Below are 9,820 nucleotides of genomic sequence, written 5' to 3'. Positions count from 1 at the left end.
AAAACTGGCACAACATATGTCATGCCGTGGAATGTCTCAGTTCTCCTTGTCAGTTTTGTGCTAGATTGTGCACGTCTGACTGTTCAAAATCTAGTTTAGTTGGTGGAATCGATCGCATAACTTGTGCCCACAATGTCCATGTTACAATTTTTTCCTTGGCTCACCATCTGAGCTCTTAATGCAGTAACTGTTGCGGTACAATTCCCAGTGCAAATAACAAAGCAAAGTATTTCCACAGGAGCATGTACCACCGCTAAAGCACAAGATCGAGACGAGCGGAAACGAGGATTGTTTGACATTGTGTGCGGAGAGAAGTGAACAAAGGACAGGGCCGAGCAAAATATCGCGAACATCGGTTCTAACCGCCGTATCCTCCGCATCATATTTAGAACTGGCTGCTATATTTCTAACTCGGACTTGTACAAAATGGTATAATCATAATGTGCTGTCTTGTGCACGCAATTTCAGCCCTCACCAACGCTGTACAAAGCGTCACTGGCCCGTTTGTCAACGGTCGCGCTAATCGACCAATCAGCGTACAGCTAATGGACCAAAATCCTCAAACTTACCGTAATTCCTTGGTTCATACGGTGTAGTTTTAAAAGGTGTTTCCAAAGATTATTATGGACCAGCGTCTTCTTTCGATAGATACCAACAGATCGTCCGCTTCGAATTTTTCGATTTTAATGCCGTTTGGCCGAAAATTACCTCCGAAATCGACCTCCACTTGTTTCACTTCAAGGCTTTCCAGGTGGACGGCATCGCAATTCGGAAGCAGAGAAAGGATAGCCAGTGAAAAAAGAAAAAACAACGACGTATTGGTTGTCAAAATCGACCAAGAAATGAATTCAATAGACCCGTTTCCGTGCTGCGCCCTCTCAGCCCGCGCGAGTGCGAAAGGGATTTTTTCTCGACAAAACAAACAACAACTACGCGCAGTGCATGCAGGTGCTTTTTGCAGTTCAGTACACTGACACCACTGCACTGGCTGTACATACAGTGTACCTTTCCAAGGCATGATTGCCGCTAGTGGGAGGCTGAAGCTTTCATAAAGGAAGAAGTAGTAGGTGAATGAGTTCGCCAGAAAATGGAACGCCAAGAAAATAGATACTGTTGCTTTCGGGCGCTCATGAGACGACGGCAAGATAGGACTGAAACGATCGACAGTCTGTCTCGACGCAAAAGAAACTCTTCGAGGAGAAGCTCGACGCGCTGTAGAGTTTGCAGTATTCTGCTGGAAGAAGACAAGAGAACTAAACTCAGACTACAGCGTGGAGCTGAAGCACAACCGAAGCAAAAGCTGAGCGAGTTCGAAGAAATGGGGAAACACAGGGAAATGAGTGGGCGACATGATCTTTACTACTTTAGCTCGAATCTCGCGCTAAGACACGCGGGGGGGGGGCACGTGCGCCTATGGGTAGCGCAGCCAGCCACCATGTTTTCAAAATGGAGGTCCACGCTTTTGAAATCCGTGTAGACGATGGTGAGGGCTGAATTTACCTTGGCATATCCCCCCCCCCCACCTACAGCAACTTAATTGGTTTGTTTCGAACACGTAGTAAAGTCCGTCTCCCTCGAGCTACCACATCTCGTTTTGTATCCTCCCCCTTTTTCAGCTCTCAATAGTCTTATACGAAATGACTGGCGCTGCCCCTCCATGTCCGTCAGGCTAAGTCGCTTCCCTCGTTTCGCAATCTTGCAAAGCAGCATTTCAACATTCCAATTGCGATTCACTCGTCAGTATATCTGTTTAGTCTCGGTCGTCTCATGTCGGCTGTACTGCTCCCTTTCCTCTGTTACTTACCATGGTATTGGTGCACCACCACACTTCTTATACTTTCTTCCTACGCCATGGCTGGCAAACGCCCCTCCTCATCTATATTGACACTGATTCATATTTAGCCACTGGAAGGTCTGATAATACTTGTAATACTACTAATAAAACTATGAGAACAGCCTACAACTCAAGCCAAGGACGTCACGTGACTTAGGCTCTTTATCTTCTAGTTCCCTGTTGTGTGGGATGCGTGGAATGTCAGGGCTCACAGTTGACATGCGGAATCGACAAAAGCGTCGTGCGAGGGCGGGTTTTGCGCACGTGAGTCGCGTGACCCCGGGAGAGTACCGATCGTGTACATCCCACGCATCCAAACAGAACAGACAAGAGAAAGAACCTGACGCCCTGAGTTGTACTTGTAGCCTTTTCTTGTAGTTTTAGAGCCGATGGTTTGGTAGGACCTGTCCTTTCCTCGCTTCTCTCGGCATGCAGTGTCAAACCATTCTCGTTTCCGTTCGTGTCGATCTTGTTTCTTTTACGATCGTGCATACTCCAGTGGAAATAGTTTGCTTTATTATTTGCACTGGGAATTGCACCGCAACATTGAACAGTTACAGTAGTTGTGCTTGTCCTGGGCAAAGAATTGCCTTTCACTGTGCCTTATAGAATTACCCACCGAAGGAGAAGGCGAAACGCAACCTGTGCTAGTCCCAGTAAATACAACATGCCATGTCCGACCAAAAGCTGATTCTACAATGAGCGATCGCGATGTTCCACAGGTAAGAAGACACATAAACGAGTCAGAGCTCGCCAGGCAGGTAACGCCGAGAACATGATGATACCACACGGAGCTGCTGATCGGATGGAGGTGAACGGGACCAGCAAATCCACCTGGCGTTAGTCGAGGGTCACTGAAGGCTAGGTTTCCCAGGGTACCAGTTCCTCCATGATGGCGAAATCCGCTGCCACAAGAACTCCAGCGAGAATGAAAGCACAGCAACCTACGCCGCGGGCGAACTGAGGAGAGAACACTGAACAATCTGTGCACAATGATTTTCTCTTCGACGGCACGCGTTGCTGTTCTGCTGCATGCATGCGTTTTTCTTGTTGTTTGATCTTCACACATTTTCGCGCAAGCGGTTGCGCGCCGCTGGGACTCGGGGTTTCTAAAATCAGTACAGAGCATCTCCCCTTGGCCTTGGTCGATTTGGACAATCTATGGCTTAACATTTTCAGGAGACCCTGGCAAAGAAAACCGAGACGTTTTTGGAAACTCCTTTCCAATACTGTTCTATATCTCACGAAATTTACGCATATGCTCTGGCATACCCGTGTGCGTAATGAAAATTTGTTTCGATAACTCTTTTGGAACACCTGTCTTCTGTGCCTGGGCCAAGTCCCAGCCTCGTAGAACCTAGCTGAAGTGCTGCTAACTCCTTCAAACACCCCCTACTTCGAGCAAAAATGTGACGAAATGCTGACTGCTGATTGGTCAAGCTGGCATTTTGGAGCACGTGCGCCGCCCCCATCTAATCGACGCTTTTCTACGCAACTCTGTCCGTTACTAGACTGTGAACCCTGAATGACTATGTACACGATCGGTGCTCTCTCGGGGGGCACCAAAGCCGCCCTCGCGCGACGCTTTTGTCGATCCTGCGTGAACATGTATGTAATGCGCACGAGACTGTGATCCCTGATGGCCTGAGGGCCTAGGGCCTGAGTTGGCGGGCTCCTGCAGCAGTCGATGACAACCTTTGCTAGGGCTGGGCATGACCGGCGCCTAGGCAGGATGATGTTGTAGATACATGAAGCAGGGTTGAGGCTGTTTAGTGTTGAACTAGTAAACTAATAATAGTTACTTGAAAGCGTTACTGGCGTCAGCCATCAGCACACACGTGACACAGTCGACATCACTCCATGGCCCATAGCCCAGAAGTTGCGAAATCGAAACATGTACCTCCTCCGCTGTAGCTGTGGATTCAGGATGGGATTGCGTGTGGTCTTTCCTAAGTGTTCAGTCAGGCGCGTTCCCCAGGCTACCTGTTGCTAGAGAAACAGCGACAGGGCTGAGTGCATCAATTATTTTGGTAGCTGAAAAGCTGACGACGGTTGTGATATGCAGACTGATGTTGTTGTACAGACGAGTTGAATGGTCGAGTCGCCGACGACGTTGGGATATGCCGATGTGCAGCTCGCGATGCTCTTGCATCTGCCTTTTTGCGAACGGACATAATTCTGACATAAGTGTGCAACCCGTTCTAGTACAGGCGCAACCAACGCAATTTCCATTGACAATGGCGGTGCACCGGCAACACTGGCATACGCCTACTCCTAGTCCTACATGTTTTGTCACAAGACTCACTACTACTAGTTCATGACATTGTAGCGTCAAAGATCACGTCCCTACGTTCCTATTAATTTTCTTAGACCAGTGGCAGTGGCACAATTGTTGGCGCCGCCACTATTGCGCAGCAGCGGCGCCGTTGACCAGTGGCGTATTGCGTTTTAGCCTTTAGGCTCGTCGGCTTTAGTCGCACGCTGCATCTAATAATAACCTTTATCCACGTAGAAGACATGAACGCCATAGTTTCTGTGGGAGTTTTACAACCTCCTTATCCCGCAAGCATATGCTATCAAGAGCAGGCCTTGCAGGCCCGAGGCGAAGAAGCTTTGCACAACTTGAAGTCTAGGCTTTGATGCCTTGCATCGTCAGTGTTGAAAATGTTCTCCTTGAACACACTTCAACTTTTACTTCTCTCTGCCTCTTCCCTTCGCCTTTGGCTTTAGTTTCATTTTATTCCGCTGTCGACAGAGGTTGCCTGAGTTGGTTCAATTTTTGTTTGGTAAATCTGAATCAAACGTTATCAAAATCCTCAGTGGTAGTATTCAGACGTTTTCGGGTTCTGCGGTTCTTCTCTAGAACTGTGAGCGATCTTACTGGTGAGCTCAACTGAGCCGTGTACAACTCCTCTCTCAGCTGAAGATTCAAACATGGCGGCAAAGGAGCCTCGTGTTTCTGGCAAACAGATGGAGCAGTGGTCAAGGTACGTTTATGCATAAGTATGATCACTTTTTCTACAGAGCACCAAACCTCTGCCACAGTCATGTAGTTATAGGAGTCAGGCTTTGTATGCAAGGTGAAGTTAGATTGGCAATGATCTTACCTGATTTGAATTTCCTATTTTCTATCCATTTACTATTCATCCGATGTATTTTACAAGTAATTTTACATCCCAAATCAAATAGGCAAGTATGCACATAGCCAGCAATCGCAGGTTATCAACTAGATAATCTGCATAACGGTAAAAGTAACTTAGTTTAGAATGGAACTTTTGCTCAGCGTCACCCTTTTAACCAGGCCGTAACGAGGTCGGCCGAAGGAATCCTAGAGAAAGAGAATCCTCCTCTCCACTTATCAACCAGGATGCCGACATAGGGCCGAAAACAGACAACTAAAAAGTACACAAGAAAACTTTACGGCCACGGCTGCGCAGACTTTGGCTCACTAATATTTTAACATACATTCAAAATTTACGGGGAGCACACAAAAATCTCCATTGAAACCTAGGCAATCTGCTGAGGTCCAAACTGTAAAGAAGAAACACTGGTGGTAGGAATTCACATCGGTGCAGTGAACCAGTTTCAGTCTTCTATATCGAAGTTTACCGCACCTAGTGTAATCCAGCGAAAACAACACAGCGTCAACCGAATGTTGCCTTTGTTTCATGAGCGCCAAAGACAGAAGTAATCTCTGCCAGAGGATTGTGCTCTTATGGAGGTACCTATGTATACATACATACATACATAAATACAAACATACATACAAACATGCTTCGTACATACATACATACTTGCATACATACATACATACATACTTGCATACATACATCGTGATCTTGATCCTGCTGCAAAGTCTCGCTACATACACACATACATACAAGAAACAGACCCCCATACACCCACTCTAATGTTGCAACCCATCCACCCAGTGATACATATGCTGTTTTTTCTTCGTTATTTCTTCCATTTGGTTTCTATATGTCTGGTTCACACAGGATTCAGCGGAATATCCGATGTAGTATCATCCAAGAGGATCGATTCGGTCGCCCAGGAGCAACCCTGAGGTCGTCAATTAACATCATTGGTGGACTTGATATTTCGTACAGCAGCAACGACAACCAGACGGCCGTGGCTGCGCTATCGCTATATAACTACCGTACCATGCAACACATGCATACATTTAAGATTCCCGTCAAAATAACCGTACCATACAAATCCGGCTTCTTGGCGTATCGAGAAGTCGAGCATTATGTCACGTTGCTGGAGACGCTTAAAAAGGAACACCCCCAGTGGAAGCCACAGGTGCTTTTGGTGGATGGCAATGGAATTTTGCACCACAGAGGCTGTGGCTCAGCCAGCCATCTAGGAGTTGTGGCTGACGTGCCCACCATTGGTGTAGCCAAAACACTTCTTATTCCAGCGGTTCAAGCCCGAAGTGAGCGACAATTCCGAGAAGTAAGTGAAGACTTCTCTATGTTCTTGCCCTGGAACATTCGTTAGGAATACTCGCATCTACTTCTTTATCTTTGCCGTGATGATGCCCATTTCGCACAATATTGGCTGTAATTCATTATTATTCCTGTCGTGCAACTGAGCGAACTTTTCGGAGATGGAGGGGATAGCAAGTGAAAAGTACTTAGCTTAGGATATGGTCCCAGTGATAATCATCTGTCCCTGTTGAAAGTTTAACACTTGCGTCTTTTTGACCCTTTTGGCATCCGCAGGACAATATCAAACACCTTTGCCAAAACAGAGGCACGGCTCCAGTGATTGGAAAGGGCAAGACCGGCATCATTGGAGTAGCCAGCGTCAACAAAGGTGGATCAACACCCGTCTATATTTCAGTTGGCCACAGAGTGTCTCTGAATACTGCAATCAGAATAGTCCAGCAGTGCTATCGAGGCAATTGTAGAATTCCAGCTCCTATAGACAGTGCTGATCAAGAATCCCGGCAACAGATTGGTGCAAGAACAAGAGGCACTCGTCCGCGTGTGAATGCCAAGCCTAGAGATCACAACAGTTACGACGGAGCAGTGCAGCAGGTCGACATGGACACGTCTGGCGGCAAGGATTCCACGACTTCCACCACACATGACGTTCAGCAGGAGACTCCGAATACAGCTCCACTGAAGGCCCAGCCATCAGCTAGCGCCCAAAGGACTCCTGGTTTCCCTGCTCGTCTACGTGGCAAAGCAGCTCACACCTCCCCAGACGACGAGGGCTTCACCTCGGCTACCGGAAAACATACATTCAAGCCCAAGCCATCAGCTAACGCCCAAGGCACGCCTGGTTTCCCTGCTTGTCTACGTGGCAAAGCAGCTAACACCTCCCCCAGACGACGAGGGCTTCACCTCGGCTACTGGAAAACATACATTCAAGCCCAAGGCATCCCCGTCAGTGCAACACTTCACCCGATCTACAGGTAACATGGGCTAACGAAGCATCAGCCACCGAGAGGGAAAGGCATTTCGAACGCGTTGCAGCATCGCATCAGAGTCTGTCACACGATAAACTGCTGGAACTGTAAAGATAGGCTTCATTAATTCATGCAGCCTTCAACATAAGATACACCACATCACTAACCCTCTCCAGGAACGCACTGGGAAATCCTGCGCAGATACGTGGATACATTCTACGTAGATCGAAGTCAAAGCACGAGAGAGAACCTTGATGACTATGTTCTTCTACACTTTGTTATGTGAGATTGTCAACTCGCTTGCTAGCCTTCCTACTTTGTTGTATCCCATATATTTTAGCATTCCTGATGTGTGTCCATACCCCTGCTTGATGATTTAACTCCAGTTACTTTCATTGGCTACCTTTAATCCCGTAAATTCCACTGATGATCGGGACAGGAGATATATTTCTCGCCGGCCGAGCGGAGCGAGTGAGGTTAGAAATGATTTCTCGCGCAACAAAATTATTTTTCTTGCGAATATGGAATCTGGTGTTTTCTCTTTTTGTTGCTGTTCTTTTTGCCTGACTTCTTCGGTCAGTTTTTTGTGTCTCACCAGTGTCCCCACCCTCCCACGTTTCATGTCTGCCCGTCTTCTTCCCTTTCTTTCTTGGCTGTATATGTGAACAATACGGCAAAAGATCGTCGTGTGCTACTATACATACTAAAACAATTAGTTCTGAGTCCATCACTGTCATCAACTAAGTACAGTACCGTTGGATAATGGCGTTCGGTTTGTTACAATTCGTCCTCGCGAACCTTCCCCTTCATAGTTTCATATCATTCTGATAATATTGAGCCTCCCAAGTTAGGTGGTTGTTGCTTTCCGTTGTCGCATTGTGGTTTGACCGTTCTGTCTGGTCTTGCCGTCCCGTCATCATACCAGGCAAGATATCCATGAAGCCCTGGAATGTATCCTGTGCTCGGCTGGATGGCGCTCGCCTTCCCCTCTTTGGAATCAGCACTATATCCATGAACCTTCCAAGTTTGGAAGGCCGTTGGTTAGCGCTATCGAGCAGTGTTCAAGCTGACTTTCATGCCATGGAATGTCTCAGTATTCCTTGTCAGTTTTGTGCTAAATTGTGCGCGTCTGACAGTCCAAAATCTAATTTAAATGCTAGACTCAAACGCATAACTTGTTCCCTCAATTTCTATGTTACAATCTGTTTTCCTTGGCTTACCATCTGAGTTATTGAATATTAAGAAACAGTAACAAAGTCCATGTACTTTAGATAACCATGTCACAACAAAACGTTTTGTTGTGCGCATCCGCAAGAAACGTCATGGTCAGGTCCACGACCAATGTGAGAACAAACAATGATGAATGTCTAAAAAAGACATTCACGAACTAGCTGATGCATCACAGAGCATAATAATTATCTGTATATGAAGCATTTCAGCCTCAACGAATAATAATAATATTATTATTAAAACAGAGAGGTTCCAGGCTGTCCAAGAGAGTGCTCAATACCGAGTGGTAGAGCCGGTTCAAACAATAGGAGGACAGAGAAAATGTTTTTACTCAGAGTTTCACGCACTAAGCGATCATCAGAAAACAGTAATGAGAAATCTGGATCAGTATTGGTTTATATACTCACAAAGCAAAGTGTAAATAGCTGCAGCATGGCGCAAATCTAAAAGTTGTGAATGGCGGCAGTGCAAAGCGTGAATGACAGCAGTGGTGAAAGGTGACAACCACTGGAGCTGGTTGTCTCTTACTTAATTAGGTGATGGCTGTAGATGGTTTAAAGTTCCGAAGGTAGTACCTATTCTCATGGCGACACTTCGACACAAGCTCACTCCTTTTGTTGAGAGAGAGGTGCTTGCATGGGTGCTTGCGCGATTGCCAATTTTTCTGCCAGGCACAGGTTGCACCTTTTGCTTTTGTTGCTTTAGGCCGCTGCTCTGCCGTGTACCGCCCATTGAATGCTGCATGCCTTTCCTTCATCCTTTTTGGGCCAGACGTACTGCGATAGGCGGGTGTCCTTCTCGTGTTGTCTGTGGTGGAATGAGGATTGGTAGTTATAGTAGCGTTGTTTGAATGTTGTTGCTGTTAATCCAGTATATTCCTTCTTCTCCATACCTGCGGTGACTCTTGCCTTATATACGATGCTCTCCGTTAGACACGCTCCGTCCAGTGGGCATGAGTCTTTCGCCCGACAGTTACAAGTCCTGGTATCGTTGTCACCTCCGTTTATAATAGCTTGTTTCTTGGGTCGTAGAATCGTGTTATTGTGTTGTTTGATGATAGTGGCCATATTCTGCATGCAACTGTAGCTAACCTTTACAGAGTTCCGGTTGAAGATTTTGTTGAGGCTTGAGCCTTTGGGGAAGTGTTTGGCCACTAGCTGGAGGAAGCGATGTCCAACGTCGGTGGCGACGTTCTTGCTAAATGGTGGGTTGAACCATATGATGTTCCGAGGGCGATTCCTTTTCTTCTTCTTCTTTGTCTCGTCCGTTTTACGCTCGTCAAAATACTGTACGTTCTCCCGGTGTCCACTCTTCCTCAGCGCGTCACTGTAGATCGG

General features: G+C 46.8%; 1 protein-coding gene across 1 annotated transcript; it reads left to right on the top strand.

Moving 5' to 3' along the window:
- Positions 1-4,425: 4,425 nt before the first annotated feature.
- Positions 4,426-8,342, top strand: LOC135829666 (endonuclease V-like). The gene is made up of 3 exons (XM_065342056.1): positions 4,426-4,821; positions 5,833-6,292; positions 6,562-8,342. The coding sequence occupies exons 1-3, from the start codon at positions 4,769-4,771 to the stop codon at positions 7,261-7,263; spliced, it is 1,215 nt and encodes a 404-aa protein (XP_065198128.1). The 5' UTR covers positions 4,426-4,768; the 3' UTR covers positions 7,264-8,342.
- The last annotated feature ends 1,478 nt before the right edge of the window (positions 8,343-9,820 follow it).

Source organism: Sycon ciliatum, chromosome 13 (genome assembly GCF_964019385.1).
Source record: "Sycon ciliatum chromosome 13, ocSycCili1.1, whole genome shotgun sequence".
NCBI lineage: Eukaryota > Metazoa > Porifera > Calcarea > Leucosolenida > Sycettidae > Sycon > Sycon ciliatum.
This window is presented reverse-complemented; position numbering and strand designations above follow the sequence as displayed.

What these genes read in the sequence shown, in the direction of transcription:
- LOC135829666 (XM_065342056.1), top strand. Translation starts at nt 4,769, where the DNA reads ATGGCGGCAAAGGAGCCTCGTGTTTCTGGCAAACAGATGGAGCAGTGG. An exon ending in CAGATGGAGCAGTGGTCAAG is followed by an intron (nt 4,822 to 5,832) that starts GTACGTTTATGC and finishes TGGTTCACACAG; the next exon opens with GATTCAGCGGAATATCCGAT. An exon ending in GTGAGCGACAATTCCGAGAA is followed by an intron (nt 6,293 to 6,561) that starts GTAAGTGAAGAC and finishes TGGCATCCGCAG; the next exon opens with GACAATATCAAACACCTTTG.